Raw genomic sequence first — 26,707 nt, forward strand, 5'->3', positions numbered from 1 at the left:
TTCTCTCTCTTAGGCTCAAAAGGTTCAGTCGATGGGGGCCACTGTTTATGGCGTGGGCGTAAAAGATTACGAACAGTCACAGGTAAGTCAGAACAGGTAACCCAGGGACCACCCTTGGGCCTGGGGAAGGTATCAGAGGCTGCTTTCCCAGGGGTTCCCGGGATGATATTGCAGCCCACATTATTTGGAGCCACCCATGCCCACTGCAGAGCGTGGTAACAGGGGCTTGGCCAAATGAAGGTGCAGGAGTTTGCTGCCCCTTAAGGGGGTTCTGCTGGCAGACAGAAGGATCTAGTCTTCGAGTGTGGCACTCCCTGGGCCCCGGACATGGTAGCCAGAGACTGTCTCCTGTGTGAGCCCCTTCAGTCCCCTGGCTGTGAGTCCAAGCCACCTCCTCTCCCTTGTAGCTGGAAGGATTTGCAGACAGCAAGGACCACGCTTTTGGAGTGACTGGGGGATTCAATGCCCTGACAAGCATCACTGACAGGGTGAGTGGGTGCTGGATATGGGAGGGAGGGGTGAGAAGCTGCAAGGAAGGAGGGGCTTCTGAAATATGTCTCCATTGTTCACTCCCCCTGCCCCCCCTGCCCTACTCTATATTCCAGCTTGCAGAAAGGAGCTGCATTGAATTGAAATCTGTGGACCCTATCACTGCTTGTGTGGGAGGTAAGAGCTGAGGATTCACCTGGGCTCCCTGTCCCCACACCTTATAGCAGCTTCGTGGCATTTTGCCTCCATCACATGTGGCCAGTGTCAGAGCCTCCCCCAGGGGACCCAGCAGCTTGTCTTCTCAAGTCTGCACCTGTCAGGTTTGGGACCCGCCCACGGCATGTGTGCTGAGTGCCTGCTGGAGGGGCTTGAGGTGGATTCTGAGCATTCTCTGTCCTGTCTGAGACTGGTTTTGTCCTGCCCTGTGCAGCCCTGTGCAGCCCTGTGGTCCTGGTAGCCTGTGACGAGCCAGGAACTTCTGAGGCTCATTCTTGGTGTCATTCCCCAATCCAGCCACTCCCGGTTGTCAAGAACTTTTAGTTTCAACTTTATTGTAGACTTCTAGCCAATATTTGGCTTCCTTTTATAATTTATATTAACCGAAACTCTCTTTTTTTTCATATATTGTTTTCCAGGTATCTTTCAATTCTTTTGTCCATGTTTTCCTATAGCTCCTTGATCATTTTTAAACATCTATCTAGTATGTTCATCGTCTAGTCTTCTTTGGTGGTGCTTTCTGATATTTTATTTTATTTCTTTAGATGAGCCGTTGTATCTTGTTTCCTTGTATGCCTTGTAATCTTTTGTAAATTTTAATGTTTTAATTTGTTACCTCTGGAATTTAGTCTCTGAACTGTCCCTTAGGTTTTTTCTATTTATTTTATTTCAAGTTTTTTCTTTTGGTTTTTTTTTTTTTTTTGCCTGGGCAGGCACTGGGAACTGAACCCAGGTCTTGGTATGGCAACTGAGAATTCTGACTGTGGCCTGCCCCCCTTAAGTTTTTATAGTGCTAGTGATGTGCCTAAGATTTCCTTGAATGTCAGAAGCTAACAAAAACAAAGAAATGCAGAATACACCTTTCATACCCTTGCAGATTGGCTCTGTGTTGGTCGGTGTTGCCCTCTTAAACATGAACCTAAAGAATAGCCCAGGAAGAATGCACAGGGTCCTCTCCAGACTTTTCTTAGCGTATGTATTCTCCTGGGTGAATGCTTGTGGCCTTAGGAATACCTCCATTTATAAGGATCTGAACTCTCCCTCTTTTCTCTCTGAAATAGTCTTTCCAGTCCTGGGAGCAAGAATTTGTTCCTTGAAGGTGGTAATCCTTTGCCCCAGGCTGCTGACATTTGATTCTTTCCTACACAAGCTGCTTCTGCATGCAAGGCAAATTCTGGGACAGTGAGCCAGAGAGTTGTGTCCTGATTCAGTCCTTCCTGCTGCCACCACCTGATATGTTGGCCTGTGCATGTGTGCACCCCGGTATGCACATAGGGGTGACTGTGTGACAGAGAACTACCCTAAGAGCACAGGCCTGAGCCAGGAAAGGGGTAGGGAGGGATTAGCAAGGGGGCCAGCACCTTTTCTGACTGTTCTTAAGTTGCTCTTTCCTTGATTTGATGCACTCCCATCTACTGCAACTGCTAACAGTTGTTTTCTTGAGTTCTGAAGAAGATGGCTTTGCCCATTCTTGCTAGTTGTTCAGAGAGCCTATGGGGAAGCAGAACTCTAGGGTATCTCCTCTTGCTCCATCGGAAAGCCACTCACTCTCTCTTAGTCTCAGTTTCCCTCTACGATAAATTGGGATACTGATGCCTAGCTCACAGAGTTGGTGGGAGGTTTGGGGGAAACTGTTTTTTAAAAGATCAGTGCATGGGAGATGCTCAGCAAGTAGGAAATGTTCTTTTGGATGAACGTGTAAGTACAGCCCTTGGTTGGGTAGAGGTTTGCCGATTCGGGGTTCCTCTTGGCTTTTTGTTTGTGGCAAAGGGACTCGCCTCATCTAGAGCCTGATTTGTCTGCAAGCAAGGAGCTAAGCTTTCCCTTCTCTGGTTCCATCCAGTTACATCATGCTTTGTTAAATTTCAGTTCTGCCTTGCAAAATACTTTGTTTTGCAATAAGTACTCTGAAGATGTAAATGGGAAATGACTCTTCCAGGAGATAGAGGGGCATCCTTTTCAGTTTGGGTTGGGTCAGCTGGTCAAAAAGCATCCTGTGTGGGGTGGGGGGGGGGGACAAGTTTAATGATCCCGCCAAGGCAAAAACTGAGCCTGCATCCAGCTGTGGGGTGGGGCAGAAGGGGCCCTTGAGGGAGGCTGAGAACGGAGGAGGCTGAGATCCCACCAGAAAGCCCCATCCAGAAGAAGCTTTGAGCCTTCAGTCCCTTGATGGCCAAGACCACCACTGCCGAGAGACACGCAGCCTGTCCCTGGGGCCTGCATGTGGGACTCAGCACAGGCCAGCGGACCCTGGAGATTCCCCTTGCTCCTGCATGCTCAAGAGCCACCCAGGCAGGGTCACTGCCATCAAGTGCTCCTGCGAGCAAAGGGAATGGGCCTGGTGGCCAAGCCAAAGAAGACTGGCTATCCAGGTGGGAGTCTGGGGGTGAAGGTGGGCCCTGCAGTGCAGCATCTACCCGTACAGCAGCCTCTTCTCTCAGCAATGGTCAACATGCAGAAATGAACTGCTGGGGCTGGATGTTTCCATTTCCCACAAAATCCAGAAATTGGGATTATTAGATTAAATGTCCAATTTGTTAGAGTTGGGCCCCTGTATTTTGAGAAGATTTCAAACCTAAGGGAACAGGTAAGCAGGCCAGTTTTGGCCCAAGGACCAAGAATGCCTCTGTCCTTTAAAACCTTGAGTTTACAACCTCTGCCCTGGATGGATGGAAGGGAGAGGCAGGAGGGTGGGAGGCAGGAGAAACTGGAACTGTCAGATCCAAAGTCAGGCCAGTTCTTAGAGGAAATGCCCTTCAGTTCTCTTCCCTGGGAACCCACAAGTGCTGGGGCTGGAATTACCTGGCCTGGGTCAGGAGGCAGCGCTGGGGAAGGAATGGGGTTCAGGTGGACAGATCAGCCTGGAACACCAGAGAACTCCCTGAGGCACCAACTGTCCCCCCACCCCCGTGTCTGCTGTAATGTTTGCCTCGGGGTTGAAAAGCCCAGGAGCCCCCCTCCCAACCAAGCTACCTGGCCAGGGTCTCTGCCCTGAGCAAGCCCTCAGCGTCTCAGTCCTTCCCACACTGGGTCAAGGAAGTGTCCACTGAGCCCCAGCATGGGCCGACTGGGGCCTGGTGGGCCAGGAGGAGACGGGGGCTGACATGTCATCCCAGTTCTGGAGCCACAGCTAAGACAGAGCCGCCCCTTCCATGACGGATTTCCCTGATCGGTGTGCAAGGTGCCTCCAGGCTGCACTGGGCACCAAAAGCACAGAGATAAGGAATAGCCGCCTAAGTGGTCAGAAGCCCCACGGGCCTCCAGGCCTGGGTGCCCAGCTCAGGCATGGAACGGGTGCCTGGGGCATGCTCGGTCAGGTCCTTTCTCACCTGTAAGCCAAGGCCTGGCTGAGCCCACTGCTATACCCTTGGGCTATAGGGACCCCTGTGAGATTTCAGGGCCAGAAACCCCCCGGCTGAGCCTGCCCCTAGTGAGGGGCCAAGCCAGGCATGTTTCGGGGACCCCCTCTCCCCAACACGAGGCCAGCCCAGCCCCCTCTCAGCCAGGATACACAGGGGTGGTTCCCACACAGCTGCTTCCTTCCTGAGCCCCTTGAACATCCTCTGGGGATGCCCCACCCTGAACGGCCAGGCCAGACGGAGCACAGCCCGGGTCCTCCTCACAAGCCTGTGCCTTGTCCTTGCAGAGGAATACCAAGTGGTGCTTAGAGGAAGTGGCTTCCTGAATGCACAGGACAAGAAATTGGTTATTTGCCGGTTCAAGTTCAGTGACAACAGCTTTTCAGGTAAGTCCAACTTCGATGCCTCTGAATCTCGAACCACCCCATGCAGGGCTGCGTTGCTTCTGAGGCAGCCACGTCTTCCCAGCCCTTGCCGAACTCTCGCTGTAGGTGCAGTGCAGTTGGAAGCAACACGGCAAGTGGGGGACAGGCCAGGCTGGGGGGACTGGCCGCCCCTCACCTCATCTGTAAAGTGGGGAGTCTGCAAAATCCAGTGAGCGTCTGGGATCAGGCCTGAGCTCTCGGCCGAGGTGGGTGCAGGGGCTGGGCTGCCCTCACCGGGCGTCGTCCCCTAGAGCCGAGGACAGACGTGCAGCGCGCTGGCTGGTGGGAATCGTCGGCAGCCAGCCCGGGGCTCTGTGCCTTGCCTGGTTAGTGGCAGGTCTGGGAAAGGTCTGTTTGTCCTGAATTGAGGGAAGGAGACCCTGCCAGGCCTGGGCTTCAGAATCTGAGGCTCAGATCCCATTGAGCCTTCCCTTCTGAGCCTCTGTTTTCTTGCCTGTAAAATGGGCCTGGGGGTTGTTGCACTAACTAAGCAAGATCATGTATGTGGATCACGAGGTGCACACAAGCTCTTAATAACTGTGTGAAAATTTAAGGGGAAACCTGTGAGTTGGAAGTCCTCAGGCGTCAGGCAGGCCCCGTGGACGGTGAGGGGCTTGAGGAGGCTGAAGGTCCAGGCAGGAGGCGCCTCTGAGCTGAGGTGGGGGTGGACTTCACTGAGCCCGGGGACGGTGGGCCTCTTGCCCCCTCCTCACCTGCCCAGCTGGCTCCTTTGCTCCCGTGAGAGCTTTCTGTTCAATGCGGCCATCTGGTCAACCCAGAACAGCTCCCCTCTCCTAGCACTTCTGGGCATCTCTGCTGCTCTCTGGGAGCACCGCTGGCCCTCCACCCTGCAGCGTGAGTGACGGCCTCAGGGACTGACCTTCCCCTTCCCCTGCACTTTCTCAGGGTGGCCTGGGGACCTAGTGCCCCATTAATACTGACCAGAACCATCGGAGGACTCCCCATGGCGGTGAGGCTCAGAGCTGGAGACACTGTCTCTAGAAACCTCACAGCCGCCCCCTGGGGACTGCGGTGTGTGGGTCGGGAACCAGGGCCGGGGATGGAGGGGTCTGTCCAAGGGCTCCTGGCCAGTGTCAGCCAAGCTGGACGTGGCCCTGGGCACTGCGGATAAGGAGGGCGGCTTCTATTAACTGAGAAGCCAGGTCCGGGGGCAGGTAGAGCCCCCCAACTGCCCCGGAAATGCGTCCAGATCCCTGGTGGCCGGGGGGGTCTGGGCCCCACCCCAGAATTGTTGCTCAAGTATTTTTGTCAACTTTGACAGAAGAAAAGGAAACTGAACTGGAATTAAAGAAATTGTTGTGTCCCACAAAAATATCCCCAAAGAGACTTTTTAGTTCCTAAAAGACACCCCTAAAGTTAAAAGGAGACTATAAAACAGAAGGGTTTGGGGTTATAACTGGAGAATTCTATTTCACTTCTGGTCTGTGATTTAAAGGTTAAATGCCCAGGAAGTAACACCTGGACACCACCCCCACCGAAATCAGTGAGCATTTTTAAACAAGCTTATTTTAAAATCCATTTTAAGAGAACCCCCTTACATTCCCTCTCCTTGGGGACAATGTCCCCTGAGAGCACCTGTGGAGGGGTGGCCCGACCTGCAAACGGGCCCTTCTGCTGCAGCGGGCAGCGCGGCTCCCATCTGCTCTGCTCTCATCCTTTGTGGGTTGCATGGCAATGGGAGACCTGGCCTCCCTCTGCAGACAGACAGGCAGACAGCGTCGGCTCACCCTCATGCCCAGGGTGGAGCAGTGGGCCCAGGCTCTGGGAAGCAGAGGTTGTTGCTCCTCCAGCCTTGGGGGGCCTGGGCACCCACCGGCCTCTGGAATCCTGGAGGGCAGAACTCTGTGGCCTCTGAGACCAGTCGTCCCAGCTGCCAGGGAAGCAGGGGACGGGAGCAGAGAGCTGGGAGCCACGTCTGTGCAGGAAAGCAGCTTTGTGCTTGTCCCTTTATCCCAGTTCAGGGGCTTATGAACAGGTGTGGGTTGTGGGCCCAGCAGGTTCCACCCCACAAGTTATGGGACTGTTCAGAGCCTCATGTGTCTCAACTCCCAAACCCACAAAGAAATCGAAAGCAAAAGCCAAACCCAGCCACCCAAAATCCCTTCCTGTCTCATGCTTTCCCCTCACCGGAAAGGGCACCGCCGTCCTCTCAGTCCTCTGGTCACAAACCTGGATGTGCCCCGATTCCTCTTTGCTTCTGCCCCACATCCAGCCACCGAAGTCCTGCTGCCTTTATATCCAGGCCACATCCAGAATCTGTCAGCCCCAGACAGACTCGCTGTCCTGGGAATAAGACCCAAACTTCCCATCCATGCTTGCTTCCTCCCTTCCTGCACAAACACAACCACTTAGGACCTCAGGACCTTGGCACATGCCACTCCCACAGCCTGGAACTTTCCTGCCTTTGATCTCTCCCTGCTGGTTTCTTCACCTTTTCAGGCCTAGCACAGGCATTGCCCCCTCAGAGAGCCCTGATTTTTAATAGACACTTCAACAACGTACAAAAGTTGTGAGACTCGTCTATTGAGCTTGAAGCACCCCTCACCTGCTTCCAGTAGTTGTCAGCCATGCTGAGCTGCTGTCATTGAAATCCCTGCTGCAGGTTATTTGAAGCAAATCCCACACACTGTATCAATTCACATGCAAAAATCCTAACTTCTCTACATGATAAATTGTACCTGTAAAAGGAAGGCCAGGCTATCCGTTCTAAGTAGCTGTCCCTTCACCTCCTTTCTCTGTCCTCCCTGTTTTCACTTGTCATAGTGCTTTTCACGCTGGCATGCATTTCTGTCAGCATCAGCTCTGCTTGCCGAGGGCAGGCGGAAGGTGAGGGATGGAAGGACTGGTGTGTGTTCTGACTTGCTCCCCATGTGATTTCCCTTTAAATGAAACAGCCATCTCTGTGGAAGAGAAAGTCATAACTTGCCCTGGAGTAGATCTGAAGGAACCTGGAGAGTAAGTGCCCCAGTCTGGGGACCCTCATGAGCAGGAGACCAGGTGGGCAGTGTGGGTGATCTTTAGGGGTCCTGCATATGGACACCCTCGGCCGGGCACCCAGGGCACCCTCCATCCCTGCCCTGCTGGATGGTCCCTGGAGGTGGTCAGGGATCCGTGTGGCTGGCCTCTCCTGAGGACATCAGGAGGTGAAAGGGTGCCTGCCTTAGTTTCCCCTCTCCACCAGCCCCAGAGGCCTTATTGGCAAGGCCAGTACACCTAGGAGGGCTGTGGGCCAAGGCGGGAGCCCAGGGCGAGACCTGCTTGTCACCCTCTGCCCTCTGTGCTCAGGTCCATCGCGGTTGAAGTGAGCCTCAACAACGGCATTTCCTTCTTCAGCAACAACCTCAAAATCACTGGAAAACAGTGTGTGAGTGCCTGGGTGGGGCAGCTGCCATCTCGGCCTGCTGGGAGCCCAGCGTTGGGGTCAGACACACCCCGGGGGGTCAGGCTGTCAGCCAGGGTGAGTGGGCGGGGTGGGAGGGGTCCCCGTCTGCCAGAACCGAGGTCCAGGACTCTGACAGCCCCTGGCCCCGCAGGACCTCAGGGCTGTCCCCTCCAGGTCGGGGTCCAGGGCCAGCAGGCTGTGCCGAGCCGTGAACTGGTAGCCCTGCCCTGGCCCGCCCTCACGCCCCTATAAGCCTGCACGGCCCCCACCTCCCGGGCCCTCCTGGTCCATGTCTGCTGCCATTGTGCAGTGCTGGGCTCCTCAGCTGTCCCCTCTGCTCACTGTCCCTGACCCTGCAGGAAGGTTCTCTCCTGTGGTGGCTGGGAGCTCAGCAGGTCGGAGGGGAGGCACTGGGGCTCGGCTCTGGGGAAGGTGTCCTGGCATGAAGGGGATACTGCTGGGGGCCAGCTGTCCAGAGCTCACGTCCGGTGGGTGTCTGCACCCAGGGCAGCAGATCTTGGGCGGGTGAGTGTGAAGCCCGAGCAGTGGTGCCTGAAGGGGCAGAGAAGAAAGGGGCGTGATGCCGCCGCCCTGCGGACCCGAAGAGCTGTTAGCACTCCCCTGTCTCGCACACAGATCCCCGCGCCTCCCTTGCCAATCCCTGCACATCGCTCACAGGCCATCAAATCGCACCCCACCCCACCGGGCAGTTCACCCCCAGCCTGCCCTGGACACACACATGCTAAAGGGCAGGAGCCACCCTGAGGTCCAAGCTCCTGGGCTCTCCCTGCAGCCAGCCTGTCTCTGGAGGGGGTGGTTCCCTTCCCCTCTTCCCCAGTGGGCAGTACCAGGTCCTCCCATACCCTGGCCCAGTGTCTGGTTTCTCTGAACCTTCCCTCCATGTCCCACGTGCCCTCCAGACGTGGGACATGGCCGTTTCCCCCGGAAGGGCGTGGAGCGTGAGGCTCAGTGGGCGGCTCAGGAGCTTTGCCCAGGGCTGTAGAGCGGGGGGCGGAGGGGGGGGGTTTACAGGACGTGGGACCGGGCTCAGGTCTCGTGCCTCCACCCTTCCTGCCAGGCCTCCCGGTGACCTCCAGTGGCCTTGCCCATCCGTGTCGCTGTACCTTTTGCCATCCTCCACACCTCCTCCACTGTCAGCCGAGGTGTACCCTAGAGGACAGGACCTTCAGAGCATCTGGGCAGGGCTCTGGGCAGGGCTTGGAGCAGGGCCAGAGGCTGCGTCCATGGTCCCTCTGTGGTCCTTGGAGGTGGGCAGCTGAGGAGCAGGGGAAGTGGAGATGGGTTGTTTCAGGTGGAATGCCAGGGGCTGGAACCCAGCCCAGCCCACGGCCACGCACGTTCTCTGCCCAGCGAGTCTGGACAGTGACTGGGCTCTTTCCGCAGGGAAAGGACACTCCCGTCACCGTTCGTAGCACCAAAAGAATTCATACCACCAGGGCTACAGAGGCTCCCCCGGAAGTCCCACCTGAGGTTCCCCCCGAAACCACCATAGAGACTGAGACAACCACAGAGACAACCACCCATGCTGTCACTGTGCGTGTGGTCAAGACCAAAAAATTCCCAGTGGTCCCCGTGCTCGCCGGCGTGGTGGGGCTGCTGGCCCTGCTGCTGCTGCTGCTATGCCTCTGGCGCCTGTGCAGCTGGGTGAGTGCCCCTCCCCAGCCAGCCCTGCCTGCAGGCAGGTCCCCTCAGCTCCCAGGTGGTCCCGGGAGCCACCACTGAGGCTCAGGCTCTGTCGTCCCCCTGGGAGCCCACTGGGGCCCCAAGCTGCTCTGGGGCCTCCTGTCCTGTCTGCTCTGGGGCTTTCCTGGGGGCGCTCTGCCTGCTGGCCAGGCCCATCCTGGTGCCCACAGTCTGGGGCCCAGGAGGGTGACACGTGCCCAGAGTGAAGCAGAGCAGGTGCAAGGGACAGGGGTGAGATCCCCTGGAGTCAGGAGCAAAGAAGCCTGTGAGGGAGCTTAGGCAGACCCTTGCTTCAGAGCTGGTGGCAGAAAGTGGAGAAAGCAGGGCTGTGCAGGGGACAGGGGCCTGCAGAGAACAGGCAGGTGAGTCTCTGCTCAGGTGGAGCAGCAAGGAGGGAAAGCCTGGTAGAGGACTGTCCCCGAAGGAACCGAATTGTGATGGCTGCACAGGGAGGGCAGGGAATTCCAGGTGGATGGACAGGGACAGCATCCTTCTGTCTCCACAAGATGTATGGGCTGATGATAAACCTACTGGGTGCTGTGCCTCAGTCAGGGACAGAGCCCCTCAGCCTGCCTGGTCTGCCCCCAGCCCTCCAGGGGTGCATGTGTCACCATGACAAATGGATAAATTGAAGCTCGGAGAGAACCTTGCCAGCTGCAGCCCCACAAGTATCATGAGCCAAGATTAAACCCCAAAACCCATGGCCTGCCCCACTGTTTAAACCATGGGCTGTCCGTGATTTTCCCGTGCTCTAACCCGTGGTCTGCCCGTGGGTTAACCCGTGCTCTAACCCGTGGTCTGCCCGTGGGTTAACCCGTGCTCTAACCCGTGGTCTGCCCGTGGGTTAACCCGTGCTCTAACCCGGGGTCTGCCCGTGGGTTAACCCGTGCTCTAACCCATGGTCTGCCCGTGGGTTAACCCGTGCTCTAACCCGTGGTCTGCCCGTGGGTTAACCCGTGCTCTAACCCGTGGTCTGCCCGTGGGTTAACCCGTGCTCTAACCCGTGGTCTGCCCGTGGGTTAACCTGTGCTCTAACCCGTGGTCTGCCCGTGGGTTAACCCGTGCTCTAACCCGTGGTCTGCCCGTGGGTTAACCCAAGGTCTAAGTCATGGTCTAGCCTATGATCGACCCCATGATCTAACCCGTGTCTGCCCGTGGTGGAACCCCTGGTCTGCCCCATGGTCTAAACTGTGCTCTGACCCAGGGTCCGCCCCATAGCCTAATCCGTGGTCTCACCCATGGACTCACCCATGGTCAGCGCTACGATCTGCCTTGTGCCTCCAGACCAGGGTCCCAGCCGACCCGCTGAGGTGCTGAGGCCAAGCTTCTGTCTTTTTTACATTCTAGCGCAAAGAGAAGCCACCGCCACCACCTGAGGTAAGTCCTGGCTTTGATGTCCTCTTGGGAGCAGGTCGGATGTGTGCTGAGCCCCCACGAGCGGCTCCTGTGGCTTGCAGAGGTGTTTGTACTCCCTGCCCCAGAAACTTCCATTTCTCTCTGTAGACCAAGATAAGAAAGGAAGGTGCCAGGGGTATGGAGGGGCCCTGGGCAGGTAAGGGAGTCAGGAATTTCTAGTGACAAAACGAGAAATGGGCTCCCAACAACCTGGTCGGGCATCCCATGGAGGAAGTGGCTTGGGCAGGCCTCTCTCGGGGTCTGCTGTGATCCCTCCTGAGATAAGGGGGAATCTGGGGGCTGGCTGGCAGGATGGTGCTTCCTGAGAACCCAGGAGAGCTTCTGCAAAAGGAGACTCAAGTTACAAGGACCCAGCTCCTGACTGTTGCTGTGTCCTTGTCTTAATCCCAGTCTCCTGGCAGGGTGGAGGGTTTGGGCGGAGGTCAGCCTGTGGCCTGCAGGCCTGAAGAAGGCGAGGGAACCTTAGCTGGAACGGGGTTGTGAAGGACACCGACCCGGGACCCAGGGTCAGGGCAGTGGACTGTAGAACGCGGACTCTGCTGTGAGCAGGCCTCGCTGCTCAGGGCGGACCTTGGGAATTGGACTTTTGAAAGGCCAGAGCCTGGTGGCTGCAGGGGAGTCTCCTTTCCGTGCATGGACTCATGGCAGGACACGTTTACCAAGCCTGCTGTGACAAATACCAGGCTCTGGTTGGTTTGAACAGGAATTCCTTGTCCCCAGGATTAGAATGTGTGCTGGTTTGAAAGGATGTATGTCCCCTAGAAAAGCCCTGTTTTAATCAAAATGCCATTTCATAAGAGGCAGAATAATCCCTATTCAATACTGTATGTTTGAAACTGTAATCAGATCATCTCCCTGGAGATGTGATTTAATCAAGAGTGCTTGTTAAGGTGGATTAGGTGATGACATGTCTCCACCCATTTGGGTGGGGCTTGATAAGTTTCTGAAGTCCAATAAAAGAGGAAACATTTTGGAGAATGAAGGAGATTCAGAGAGAGCAGAGCAGAATGACATAGCCACGAGAAGCAGGGTCCACGAGCCAGCAACCTTTGGAGATGAAGAAGGAAGCTTCATGAAACAGGAAGCCAGAAGAAGAAGCTAGCAGATGATGCTGTGCTCGCCATGTGCCCTTTCAGATTAGCGAGAAACTCTGTGTTCTCCATGTGCCTTCTGACTTGAGAGAGAAACCCTGAACCTCACCGGCCATCTTGAACCAAGGTATCTTTCCCTGGATGCCTTAGATTGGACAGTTCTATAGCCTTCTTTTAATTGGGACATTTTCTCGGCCTTGGAACTGTAAAGTAGCAACTGATTAAATTCCCCTTTGTAGAAGCCATTCGTTTCTGGTATAGTGCATTCCAGCAGCTAGCAAACTAGAACAGATTTTGGTACCTGAGAGTGGGGTGCTGCTGCAGTTTGCAAATACCAAACATGTTGGAATGGCTTTTTAAATGGTAAGGGAAAGAATCCGGAAGAGTTGTGAGAAGCTTGATAGAGAAGACCTAGAATGCTTTGAAGAGACTCTTGGTAGAAAGATGGACTCTAAAGATACTTCTGACCAGGCTCTAGACAGAAATGAGGCATGTGCTATTGCAGACTGGAAGGAAGGTGATCCTTTTTTAAAATGGCAGATAATCTGGCAAAATTGACTAGTGGCTTTGGCTAGAAGGCAGATTTTAAAAGCCATGAACTTGGATATTTAGCAGAAGAGATCTCCAAATTAAATGTCAAAATTTCTCCTCACGGCTTATAGTGAAATGCGACACAAAAGAGATAAGCTGAGAACAGAACTCTTGGGTACTAAGAAAGCAGGAATTGATGTTCTGGAAAATTCTGGGCTTCCAGGTAGCGAGACCCATTTCAGAGAAAGCCAAGATGGAACATGGAGTAATCCAGGAAAGATTTGTGGAAACTCCCTATGTCCAAGTCTACTGCATAGAAACCCAACGAGAGTGCCGTGGGACTTGTATAAACAGAACCGCTGCTAGTCTGGACTGGGGGGTTCAAAGAAGGGACACATTGAGGAAAAATAACTTCAGAGGCAAAACCATGGAGGCCGGGGTCTGAAGCCAAGAAGCCCTGGGCCAGGAGAGCGGACCCCCCCAAGCCCTTGGAGAGGGTGAGTTTGCCCCGAAGGCAGAGGATGGGCCTTCCACCTTGTTGCAGTGGAAGAGTCATGCCGCCTCAGGCCTTGGAGAGGGTGAAGCACATTCCTTGGGGTTTGGGGAGAGCCTGGCTGCCACCACATGGTGGGATTGAGCGTGTGCCCCGGAGATGGCAGAGAGCTCGGGTGCAGCCCTGATGTTTGGAGAGGGCGGAGCCGAGAAAAAGGTGGTCTCCCCAGTGTCCCCCAAGGTTGCATTTGGAGAGAGCAGCCTCTGCGTAGGCCTTTGGGAGGAGTGGGACTGTCACTGCCTAAAACCCCGAGGACGAATGACTCTCAGACTTTGAAATCTAATGGACTTTGCCCCGCAGGTTTTCGAAACTGCTTGGGTCCTGTGACCCCAGTGTTCCTTCCTCCCTAAGGAAATGGGTATATATATCCCATGAATGTTCCTCCTTTGTATGTTGGCAGCAAATAACTTGTTTTGAGTTTTTATAGGTCCAGAGCCAGAGGAGAACTTTGCCTTAGAACAGACCATGTCTGTAACTAACTTTGATTAGTTACTGTTTCTAGTTTTGTTTTTTGTTTGTATTGCTACTGAAGTGGTTTAAGGATTTCTGATATTGTTACAGAATTAATGTATTTTATATATAGGGAAAACATGTCTGTTTTAGGGTCCAGAGAGTGGAATGTGCTGGTTTTAAAGAATGTATATCCCCTAGAAAAGCCATGTTTTAATCAAAATCCCATTTTGTAAAGGCAGAATAATCCCTATTCAATACCATATGTTTGAAACTGTAATCAGATCATCTCCCTGGAGATGTGATTTAATCAAGAGTGGTTGTTAAACTGGATTAGGTAATGACATGTCTCCACCCATTTGGGTGGGGTTTGATAAGTTTCTAAAGTCCTATAAAAGAGGAAACATTTTGGAGAATGAAGGCAATTCAGAGAAAGCAGAGCAGAATGACATAGCCATGAGAAACAGAGTCCACCAACCAGTGACCTTTTGAGATGAAGAAAATGCCTCCCGGGAAGCTTCATGGAACAGGAAGCCAGGAGAAGAAGCTAGCAGAGGATGCTGTGTTCACCACGTGCCCTACCAGATGAGAGAGAAACCCTGAACTTCATCGGCCTTCTTGAACCAAGATATCTTTCCATAGATGCCTTAGATTGGACATTTCTATAAATTTGTTTCAGTTGGGACATTTTCTCGGCCTTGGAACTATAAACTAGCAACTGATTAAATTCCCCTTTTTAGAAGCCATTCCGTTTCTGGCATATTGCATTCCAGCGGCTAGCAAACTAGAACAGAAGGTGACAAATCCAAAACCAAGGTCCAGCCAGGCCATGCTTTCTCCCAGAGCCTGTAGCTTTCTGGAGCTGGCTCACTGCAATCCTTGGGGTTCCTTGGCTGGCTTCACTGCCTCTGTCACGGAGCAGTGTTCTGTCCTCGGTCTCCTCCTGTGACTTCCTCTGACTTCTGGTTTTGGGCTTCTTCTAACTGATGGAGTCCAAATTTTCTCTTTTTTATGAGGCCTCCAGTAACATGGAGAAGGTCTGCCAGGCTCTCTGGCCATGCTTTGCCTAGGAACCTCACTGTCACAGGTCCTATTTACAAACAGGCTCACTCACCCCCTCAGGGACACGGATGGACACTGGGACTCTTCTTTTCTGGGGCCCATGATTCCATCCCCAGCACAGGGCTCAGCCTCAACACAAGGCCTCTGCCACTGGCAGGGCCTCAAGGGGAGTGAGAGGGGAGGGGAGAGCTGCCAGCATTTTGGGGACGAGTCACATGTGCACAGCCTGAGGGGTTGGCTTGTTTGCCCCAGAGGATGCTCCCTGTGGCCTGGAGGTGAGTGATGGGAATCCCAGGTTACTCACCCCTGCTCAGTGGTTCTTTCACTCACCCACAAACGTTTGCTGAGCGGCAGCACGGGGCCACCGCAGTTCCCTTGTCCAGTAGTGGACAACTGTGCTTCTCTTTCTAGGAGAGAGTGTGCCCGCCGCCGTGTCCCATCGTGATTAGACGATGCTGTGCGTGCTTCAGATGTGGCCGCCTGATGCACATGGAGGTAAGCAGGGCTGCCCCCACGCCCAACTGAGGCAGGAGAGAGGGTGCCAGGTCAGGATGCAGAGGCCTGGCCGGAAGGCTCTGCCTGGGGGGAGATGAGTGTCCTGGGCGCCTGGACATCTGGACTTTGTCTGCTGGCCCAGGACTGCTTTCTGGACTGTTCAGTCTCCCCACTTCCCACACTGGTATCAGGAATCTGTCCCCAGAGCCAGGAATGGACTTCTTACCTCCTCCACACCTGCCCTTCTCCTCAATCACCCTCCTCCTCTTAGAGTTCCTGCCCAGCCCCCTGTGTCCCCTTCAGGAACTTCTCTTCCTTCCTCATGTAGCTCCTCCAACCTTTGAACTTGTCCTCTAAAAGGAGCCCCTGACCTCTCCCCCTGCCCATCAAAATCACCGTTTTGTTCCAGATTCCAAAGCTGAGCCTATACTGCCCCCTCCCCTTTGCACACACACGCCAGCCGCTGGGCTCCTGCTCCCCGGGCTAGTCACTTGTGGCATTTGCCCATGGGTTGTGGTTCAGGAAGCCGTACCTGGTCCCTGTCAGGACAGAGGGTTCTCTGGGAAATGGGCTGGGTGCATCCAGGCAGGGTCCAGACGTAGCCACCAGCTTGCTCTTTGCTTCGTAGTCTCAGGGCGTCAGGAAACTGTCAGAGCTGGAGGCTAAAGGGCCAAAGTCGAGGACAGAGGGCTGCAGAGCTCTAGAGGCCCCAGTCCCCACCCCTTCCCCATGCACCTCGGGCCCTGTGGATCTGCTGGCTTTAGGCCGTCTGGAAAAGGGCCCCTGGTGAGACACTGAGGTGCAGGAGTGGGGGGTGGATTAACTCACCCCCAGTGTTTCTGGCCAACCCTCACTGGTTTTTACCAGGCTGTAAAGAAACCCCCTCTAGCTTTGCCTCATAACCACGTGGGAACCAAATTGCTGTGGCCCTACACATCTACACGCCTTGCCTGACACCACACAGCTGGGAGGCAATCAGACCCGCTGTCCACTGGCCTGGGGCCGGGACCTAACTTCTGGGCCTGTCTGCCTCCTTGTTCCACAAAGTGCACCCCCCAGATGTGGACACCGAGCTTCTGACATTTAGTGATGGGCTGTGCATCACAGGTGACAGAGAGGGGTGGCAAGCTGTGAATTGATCCCAGGCTGGTCTTGCCGCAGAACCCATATCTGTACATTGTCAGGATGATCGATGGAAACTTCTGGAAACTGCTTCTTTCTGTAGTGTAATGTGTATGTGCCAGACATCTGTGGTTATTAGTCTATATCCAATTTTTTCAAGTGTCCAAATAATGTCCCTTTGGACATTTTCTCCCCCATCATTAGATCCAGTCCAGGATCACATATTACATTTAATTGCCATTGTCTTTTTAGCCTCTCCCTCTCTTTTTTAATTGCGGTAACATACATGCAGCCTTAAACTTCCTTTCTTAACCCCTCCAGAGCATACCATTCAGTCATTTTAATCACACTCACAATGTTATGCTACCTGCACCACCACCATTTGCCAGTGTTTCATGCCAAACAGAAACCCTATACCCACTATGCTTTAACTCCCCGTTCCCTCTTCCCTCGCCCCTGTAAACATGTACTCTTTTATGTCATTATGATTTTGCATGTTCTAATTCGTGCAAGTGGAGTTATACAGTATCTGTTCTTTGTATAATCTGGCTTATGTCGCTCAGCATCTGTTTTCAAGGTTCATCCATGTTGTCACATGTGTCAGAACTTCATTCCTTTTTAAGAGTGCATCCATTGTGTGTATGCACCACTTTTGTTTATTCATTCATCTGCTGATGGACACTTCAGTTGTTTCCACCTTTTGGCTGTTGTGAATAATGGTGCACTGAATGTTGGTGTACAAATATCTGTTTGATTCCCTGCTTTCAAGCCTTTGGAGTTTTCCCAAAAGTGGGATTGCCAGGTCATATGATAGTTTTGTGTTTATCTTTTTGAAGAACCGCCAAATTGCCACAGTATTTGCACCATTTTACATTTCCACCAATTATGTATGAGTTCTTGTTCCTCTACTTCCTTGCAAGAATGTATTTTCTGGTGTTTTATTTTTTTCTTTAATTAAAGCCATTCTAATGAGTGTAAGGTTTGGTATCTCATTCTGGTTTTGATTTGCATTTTGCTAATGGTTGGCAATCTTGAACATCTTTTCATTTGCTTATTGACCAACTGTAATATCTTCTTTGGAGAAATGTCCACTCAAATTCTTTGCCATTTTTTGACTGGGAGGTTTGTCTTTTTAGTTGTAGGTTTTATTTATATATTCTGGATATCAAACCCTTACCAGCTATAGTTTCCAAATTTTACTCCAATTTTGTAGATTGTCTTTTAACTTTCTCGATAATATCCTTTGATGTACAAACGGTTAAAATGTTGATGAAATCCATTTAATCTATTTGTTCTTTTGCTGCTTGTGCTCTTGGTATTAAGTCTAAGAATCCATTGCTTAACATATTGTCTATCTCAGAGTATGATCCATATGCACTTGATAAGAATGTATATTATGCTGTTGTTGAATACAGTGTTCTATATATATTCGATAGATGTCAAGTCTAGTTGGATTAGAGTACTGTTCAAGTCATCTATTTCCTTACTGGTCTTCTTTCTAGAGGTTCTATTCATTATTGAATGTGGTGTATTGAAGTTTCCTACTATTAATGAAGACCAGTTTACTTTTTCTTTCAAATCTATCAATATTTGCTTTATATGTTTTGCAGCTCAACTGTAAGGTGCATAGATGAATACTCCTTGAGTAACTGACCTTTTTGTCAATATGTGCTGAACTTCTTTGTCGCTAACAGTTTTTTTTTCTTTAACTTAATCAGATATTAATATAGTATATTGGTATATTAGTATATATCCCATACTGGGGATCCTACTTGTGTGGGAATTGAAGGAGACTCTCTTGTTAACAACATATAATTGGGTCATGTTCTTTTATCCAATCCACCAATTTCTGCCTTTTAACTAGAGAGGTTAACTCATTTACATTTAAAGTAACAACCGGTAACTCAGGGCCTGAGTTATTTGTAATTCTTATTCCTTTTTTGTTCCTCAATTCTTCCATCCCTGCCTTCTGTATTTGTTTGAACTTTCCCAGTGAGCCAGTTAGACTCTTTTCTATTTATTTCTGTGTATATTCTTTTGATACATATTGTGGTCACCATGGGGCTTAAATTTAACTTCTAATTCTTTAACAATCTGCTTAAGTTAATACCAGCTTCATTTTAAAAGCTTGCACAAAGTATGGTCTTTAGCCCTCTGTCCCCCGCTCCACCCTTTACTTTGTTCTTTACCTATATTTTATTCTTATGCATTGTTTCCCACACCACAGATTTATCACTACTTTTATGCATTTGCATTTTACATCCTGTAAGATGTAAAGAGTGGAATTACAAACCAAAAATATAAAAGTACTGGTGTTTATAATTAGCCATGTAGTTACCTTTACCAGATCTTTATTTTATGCAGCTTTGATCTACTGCTGAGTGACCTTTTGCTTTCAATCTGAGAAAGCAAAGTATTTCTTCTGGTGTAGGTATAATGGTGACAAACTGCCTCTGCTTTTGTTCATCTTGGAATTTCTTAATCCCTCTTTCATTTTGGAAAGACAGTTTCATGAGATAAACATTTTTGGTTGGCAACTATTTTCTTTCAGCACATTAAATATGTCATCCCACTGCTTTCATACCTCCATGGTTTCTGATGAGAAATTGACATTTAATCTTACTGAGGCTCCTTGTACATGTTGTGTTGCTTTTCTCTTGTAATTTTCAGAATTCTCTCTGTGTTTGGCATTCAACACTATTATAATGTGTGTGGTGGGTCACTATGAGTTTATCCTGTTTGGAGTTTATTGTGATTCTTGAATATGTGTATTCATTTCTTTCCTTAAATTTGGGTAGTTTTCATGCTTTATTTCTCAAATATTTTCTCTGCCCCTTTCTCTCTGTCTTCTTCGGAGAATCCCATAATGCATACGGTTGATACTGTCCCCAATTCTCTTAGTTTCTCTGTTCACTGTTCTTCATTCTTTTTCCTTTTTTTTTAGTCCTTCAGCCTAAATACTTTCAACCATTTCTCTTCATGTTCATGGGTTATTTCTTCTCCCAGATAAAATCTGCTGTTAAACCCATCTAAGGAACTTTTTATTTCCATTATTGTGGTCTTCATTTCCAGTAATCCTTGGAATTTCTTATATAGAATCTTTTTAATTTCTGTCTCTTTATTGAAATTATCATTTTTTCATATATCATTTTCATATCCTTCAGTTCTTGTGCCGGTTTGAAACTGTTGTGTATCCCAAAAAAAGCCATGTCCTTTAATTCTGATTCAATATTGCTGGGTGACATCTTTTTTATTAAATGGTTTCCATGGAGATGTGACCCACCCAGTTGAGGGTGAGGCCTTTTGATTAGACAGTTTCCATGGAGATGTGTCTCTCCCCATTCAAGTTAGGGTTGCTTACTGGAGTTCTTTAAGAAGGAACCATTTTGGAAAAAGCTTCAGAGCCCACATAGCCAGAGACCTTTAGAGATGCAGAAAAAAATGCCCCCGGGGAAGCCATTTGAAGCAGCTGGGAGAGAAAGCTAGAAGACATTGTCATGTGCCTTCTCAGTTTAAGAAAACCCCTGAACATCATTGACCCTTTCTTGCATCAAGGTATCTTTCTCTGGATGCCTTAGTTTGGACATTTTCATGCGCTTAGACTGTAAAGTTTCAATTTAGTGAATTCCTTTTTAATTTACTAAGTTTCTGGTAGAGTGCATTCCAGCAGATTTAGCAAACTAGAAGTTCTTTGTCCTTGTTTTCCATTAGCTTCTTGAGCATGGTTAAGATCATTTTATGAAAGTCATTTATGATGTGTCCAAAATGAGGTCTTATTTGTTGATGGTTTCTGATGTTTTATCTTGTGTTTGTGAATGGACCATCAATTCCTATTTCTTTGTATACCTTGTAATCTTCAGTTGCACACTGGGTGCTTTCATAGTTTAGTTAATTCTGTTAATTCTGGAACTTAGTCCCTGGAATTTCTGTTCCTTAAGTTGGTATCCAGATGGTTTAATGACAGAGATTTCCTTGAATGAAAGGAGCTAACAAAACAAACAAGCAAAAACACCTTTCCCAGTCTCTACAAGTTGATTCTGGTGGTTGGTTGGTGCTGTCATTCAGTGCTTAGCTCTCCTAACAATAAACTTGAAAAACAGACCAAGGCAAGATCATAGGGTCCTCTCCTGTCTTTACTGAGCATGCATCTCTTCCTGTACATGCACTTTTGTCCTTAGGAATTCCCCCATCTACATGGATCAAATCCTATTTCTCTCTAGGAAGTAGTCTTTCCTTCCCATTGTACCCCTCCATAGTCTATCTTAAAGTTGTTGAGCCTTTTCCAAAGGTGGCAGTGGTCCTTACACTGATTTACCTATCTGTGAGCTCTTCCTGCAAGCAGGTGAAATTCTGGGATATTGAGCCAGAAAGAAGCATCATGCTTCAGTCCTTCAGGTTGCCACCAGACAGATAGGTGCAGACACACACGCACACTCTATGTGCACTGAGCTGCAGAATAGGGGTTCAGGAATGCCAGCAACAGTGCCATTAGGAATTCCTACTGTTTTTAAGTTGCCTCTTCCATGATTCAGTGCTCATGCAATCATTGCCACCCTTTAACTTTTTCTGGAGTGATGAGGAAGATGGCTCTGCCAGTTTTAGTTGTCATTTAAAGATTATTTGGTGGAGATGGAATCCTAAAGCATCTCACCCCAGCATCTTATTGACATCACTCTTAGAGCCACAATTCATCTTTTTTTATTTTTTGAATTTATTTTCTTACACATCTGTCCATAAACTAGATAAAGGGAGTGTCCATTACAAGGTTTTCACAATCATATGGTCACACCATAAAAGCTATATAGTGTACAATCTTCTTCAAGAATAAAGGCTACTGCCTTAGGGAGGGCAGGGAAGCCTCTGCCGAAGGGGTGTGGCCAAATCTCATCTCCCAGCAGGATTGAGGCTGGAGGCCAGGGCTCCAGGGAGTTGAGAAGCATCAACAAAGGCCCACCCTGTGGGTCCAGGTGGGATGTGAACCCAGCACATGGACCAAGGAAACTGCAGCCTCTGTTCCCAAATCAAATGGCTTCTTCATGACCTTCTCTCTCTTCTCTGCCCTACAGGAGAGGTGCCTCACTCTCACCCCGGTGAGGTCCCCATGCACACCCATGGTCTGCCGCCCAAGCCTGTGCCTTCCACCCTGCCGAGAGCAAGTCCTCTTCCCCAAATGCCCGCCGTGCTGCTATTCTCCTTGGTCCTGCTCCCAGTCCTCCAGGAGGCTGCCGCTGGCTCCTCCCTGCTCCCGGGCACTCCCCAGCTGCCTTGTGCAAGCCTTACCCCCAGAGCCCTAATAATTGTTAAGCTTGCTGAGTTGGACACACACCTGCTAGAAAAAAGCACCAGGGGTCCCATGGGTCCTGGACATGGGTTGTGCCACTCACGACGGCCTTGTCTTCATCCATCTCTAGGGGCTGTGATATGTGGTGTCTCTTGCAAAATTCTGCTCTTTCACAAAAGCCCAAAAAGCCATGGACACATGAATCCAATCTTATGTCACCCTCCCTAACTTTTTGCAAAGAGATACATTTGAATTTCTCATCTCCTTCACTTCAAGTCCTTCGTTTCCAATTTTGGACTCGGCATTTCTGAATGCGTCATGGAAGGAGGTGAGACTGCCCCAAAGGTCACAAGCTGGAAGTCTGACTTCTCTGTCCAGATGTCCCAAACTGTCCCCAAGCCCAGAGGAACTTCATCAAATCCTCTCCACTCCACTAGAAATGAAAACCGACTCCCCTTCTGTGTCCCATCTGCCACCGTTGGAGGATCCATGCTCGACAAGGCTGTTTTAGCATGCAGCGTCCTCCCACCAGACGTGTGCCCTCCGTCTCCGTGTGAGTGCCCAATCACCAGGCCCATAGATGCTGGGAACCTGGCGTGGGGCCCTGAGCCCCTGCAGAGGACCTCCAAGAGCAGCTGTGACTAAACACAGCCTCGTCACTGCCAACTGATCTTACTAGTCAGGAAATGAAACTGCTCTCCGCACCAACCTCCGTCCCCTTGATTGCTACAGTTCTGCCCTTCAGTTGAGTCGCTGTAGGACAAGAACATGGAAAACTATGGGAAGTTCTGGTGGTTAATCAACATCAATTGAGTTAAAGAACTACGGCAGGAAATAAGCATGATTTCTCCCACGTTTAAAAACCAAAAGTTTTTTCTGGGAGGGCTTATATGTTTGTATGTTGGGAGTATTTGCAAGCTTACCCTAAGTCAAATACCATTAAACTTTACAGCATTCAATCTGGGAGTTGCTGTTTCTTGTAGGAGCCTCTGCCACTCTACCACTTCCCTGCCCCGCACACTCCTTTGCAGATGAGAGTCCACCCCCATCATCTGTGTCCAGCCAGCTCCCAGGATGGGGGGTGGGGTGGGGACAACATTTCCTGCCATGCCTTCCAAGCCTGTCCTGTCTGCCAGCAAATTGTCTCCCAAGCTGGGTAGAAGGTTGTTCCTGCGACAAGATGCCAGGTACAAGGCCTATCAGAGCAACAGCCCAACTCGGAGCCAGGACCACGGAAGCAGGAGCTTACAGCCTGCGGGTGGAACTCGGCAGTTCCATTGTGGCCCCAACTGAAGACTGGATCCCAGAGCAGCTGCACCTGCTTAAGGAGAACATGTGGCCTTCCCCACACCTCCCTTCCTGGCAGTCTTTGTGGGATGTGATGTCTCTGGTTGCATAAATACAAAAAAATAACGAGGAAGAACTGAACGTTTCCACTTCACTGCTGGTCTGTCAGTGATACTCATTACCATGTGCGACTCCACAGGGTGGGTTTAGATACCCATAATGGGTGAGAGGGAGACAAGGACCCCACAAGTGCCACCATGGGTCTAGATGGGCTTTGCCAAACTGCATACCATGTAAGGGTCATGTACAAATGTGCCCAGAGCAACTGCATAGAATGACACCAGATGCTGGAAAAGCTGGCTCAGGACTCGGTTGTTTTCAGAATTTGGGAAAAATCATTCATTGTACTCATGATATGAAGAAAGAATATGATAGCTAAAGATAAACACGCAAAAATCAATTGTGTTCTGGGGGTGCAAGGGTAGTTCAGTGGTAGAATTCTCACCTGCCATGCGGGACATCCAGGTTTGATTCCCAATCCATGCACTTCCCAAAAACAGAAAACAAATGAAAGAGCAAAAATTCAACAAATGGTGTGCAAAATAATGCCATACTCACATGGAAAAAGAATGAAATGTGAACCCCGCCATACGTCACACACAAAAAACTCACTTTTATTCCTATACATTAGCAATGTACAATTCAAAGAGGAAATTAAGAAAACAAGTCCATTTACAATAGCACCTAAAATTAAAAAAAATCTAAGAATAAATTTAGGTAGGGATATGAAAGATTGTACCCTGATAACTGCAAAATACTGCTGAGAGAAATTAAAGGAGTTGTCTGCTCTTTAAGTTTGTGTCCTAATAGTGATATGACAGATTTTCTTAAAGACAGGACCTAATCAATACAAACAAAACAAGACAAAAATCACCTTTCGCCCCCGACAATGTGGGATATAACTCCCAGGGATGAGTCTGGCCCTGGCACCCTGGAAGCAACAATGCCTTCTGAACCAAAAGGGGGGAAAGAAGTGTAATAAAACGTGTTGTCAGTGGATGAGAGAGATCATACGGAGCCAAGAGCCTATTCTGGAGGCTACTCTCGTGCAAGCTTCAGTTAGATAGAGCTGATGGTGGTGGTTTGCTAAACCCCAATAAGCATCATTCCTGTTGACTGCTAAGAACACCTAGGGCTTGACGCTATAAAGGTTTCGTGTACTCAATTTGCTTTCCTGGAACCTATAATTCCCAGAGGGTTCCTAGTCAAATAAATCCTGAGCTCAGAGGAACCAGCCTCTTCAAGACTGTCTATTAATTACACCCCCCTATCCTTTAGTGTGGACACCCCTTCTCCACTTGGAAAAGTCAGAATGGCCATTGCCTGAAGATTCCTATAGATTAGAAGAAGGATTAAAGGAGAAGGAGGAAGTATAACAGAGAAAATAGGATTTAACAAGTATGACTGCTGAATCACTAGATTAATGTTCCTTCCAGCCTCCAGTGTTTTGGGGCAGCTGGAAGGAAACATTTGAGATGGTAGAATGACAAACTCTGGGATCTGTTCTGTAACTACTTGTTGAACTGTGCTTTGAAAATTATTGCCTTTTTCTTTGTTTGCTTTGTATATCTGTTATATTTTACAATTAAAAACATGTTTTTTAAAAATCACCTTTCGCAGTCTCTGCAAATGGGCTCTGCTTTGGCGGGTGACCTCTTTCCAAAGCCTCTCTCTGTTATCTGTGCCTCAGGGATCCAGATCAGCTGAGCCTGCCAATTTCCCAAGGCTGTGCTCACCAGAGGCCTTAGCAAGTCTCCCATTCATGGTCTACAGGAGTTCTAGCGACTGCCCCTCTGCTCCCTGTCAAATAACCCTCCTCCCCTTCCCGGTGCCGTTTAGCATGACTTAATGCAGGTGGTCCTTTGCCCCAGGCCACTTCAATGTAGTTGTTTCTCACACTGTCCCAGCTGTCTACAAGGGGCTTCTCTGCCCTCAGCTCAAACTCTGGGAGGGGCAGCCAGAGACAAGTTCTACCCTGTGGATTGGCACTGCCATCCATGCAGCCCAGTATGCACACGGGGGCTACTCTGCTCCCTCTGGAGCAGGATAAGGGACCTGCAATGAGAAGGCAAGCTGGCGCCACCCAGTGCTGTTGAGGAGTGGGTGAGAGGCCAGCAAGGGTGCCAGGAGCTTCTTTCATGGCTCTGAAGCTGCCTTCTCTGGATTCGGCTCTTGTCTGTTTAATGCAGCCCTTCAACTCTTTTCCTTAGTTTGAAAGACAGCAGTCTTTGACACCCCTCTGCCACCTCTGCCCTAGGAGTGCTGGAACAATGGCAGCCCTCAGAGCTGCCTCCCAGCTGCTTGATACTTGAATTTGGACATTTTCAGAGCCTTAGAACTGTAAACTTATAACTTATTAAATTCCTTTTTTAAAAGCTGTTCCCATTTCTGGTATATTGCATTCCAGTGGTTAATAAACTTAAACAGGCTCCAAATAGTGAAAATAATTTTGAAATAGAAAAATGAAGCCGGAGGAATCTCACTTCCAGATTTCAAATTTTACCATAAAGCTACAGTAATCCAAACGGTGTGGTACTGGCCTAAAGGTGGGCAAATAGACCAATGGCAAATAATTTAAGGACCAGAAGTAGATCCACATATCTATGGCCAGTTGATTTTCAACAAGGGTGACAAGGACAGGCAGTGGGGAAAGAACAGTCTCTTCAAAAACAGTGCTGGACTGAGTGAAATGAGCCAGAAACAAAAGGACAAATACTGAATGATCTAATATGAACTAACATTAATGAGTGAACTTTGAGAATTGAAGTTAAGAATATAGGGCGGGCCGCGGTGGCTCAGCGGGCAAGAGTGCTTGCCTGCCATGCCGGAGGACCCCGGTTCGATTCCCGGCCCCAGCCCATGTAAAAAAAAAAAAAAACAAACAAACAAACAAAAAATAATAAAATAAAATAAATACTTTAAAAAAAAAAAAAAAAAAAGAATATAGGTTATCAGGAGATATAATAAGTTGGGCAATTGGTGCTGAAAGAATCTAGATTGCACAAGAGGACTGATTGTAAAAATTCAGAAATGGGTAGCACAATACTACCTAATTATAGCACAATAGTATAAGTACATTGAATGAAGCTGAGTGTGAGTATGTTTGAGGGAGAAGGGCTGAGGGCACATATGAAACCAGAAGCAAAGGTAGAGGATAAAGACTAAGATGGCAAAATTTAGGAATGCCTAGAGTGGACAATGACGGTGATTAAATGTACAAATAAAAACGTTTTTGCATGAGGGAGAACAAATGAATGTTAACATTGCAGTGTGTTGAAAATAGGTGGTATATGAAAAAATGTACAGTCAATGCAAGCTAGGCTCTGTAGTCAATAGTAACATTGCAATACGCTTGTTAACTGAAGCTAACAAAGGCATTGAGCCAAAACTAAATGTCAACAGGTGGGGGGCATGGAAGAGGGGTAGGGATTCTTTGTGGAAGAAAAGGAAATGTCTTCATACAGATTATGATGGCAGAGGCATGTCTATACACTTAGGTGGGATGGTATGATGTGAGACTAAAACTGTTTAAAAATGAACACAGAGAAACTTGTGTTAGAAAAAAGGCAGTGAAAGAGACGTACCTACTCACTGTTGGTAGGGAAACGGAAAGCTGCAGCCCCTTGGAAGGCAGGATTAGTCATAAGTACATAGAACATTAAAGAAAAATCAAGGTGATACATAGGGGAAAACAAAAAGAGCCATATGAAAAGAGATGTAGTCCCAGTACACTACAAGCTAAATTGTGAATAAAAACATCGTC

The 26,707-nt window shown here is 49.6% G+C and overlaps 1 protein-coding gene across 1 annotated transcript; it reads left to right on the forward strand.

Moving 5' to 3' along the window:
* Positions 1 to 19: 19 nt before the first annotated feature.
* On the forward strand, positions 20 to 24,549 carry LOC143653506 (uncharacterized). Its single transcript, XM_077124552.1, has 10 exons — positions 20 to 82; positions 408 to 488; positions 606 to 666; positions 4,352 to 4,450; positions 7,405 to 7,465; positions 7,796 to 7,874; positions 9,297 to 9,557; positions 10,944 to 10,973; positions 15,111 to 15,194; positions 21,383 to 24,549. Exons 1-10 carry the CDS (start codon positions 32 to 34, stop codon positions 21,608 to 21,610), a joined length of 1,035 nt encoding a protein of 344 aa, XP_076980667.1. The 5' UTR covers positions 20 to 31; the 3' UTR covers positions 21,611 to 24,549.
* Positions 24,550 to 26,707: the final 2,158 nt, after the last annotated feature.

The sequence above is a fragment of the Tamandua tetradactyla genome, chromosome 13 (assembly GCF_023851605.1).
Source record: "Tamandua tetradactyla isolate mTamTet1 chromosome 13, mTamTet1.pri, whole genome shotgun sequence".
Lineage (NCBI taxonomy): Eukaryota > Metazoa > Chordata > Mammalia > Pilosa > Myrmecophagidae > Tamandua > Tamandua tetradactyla.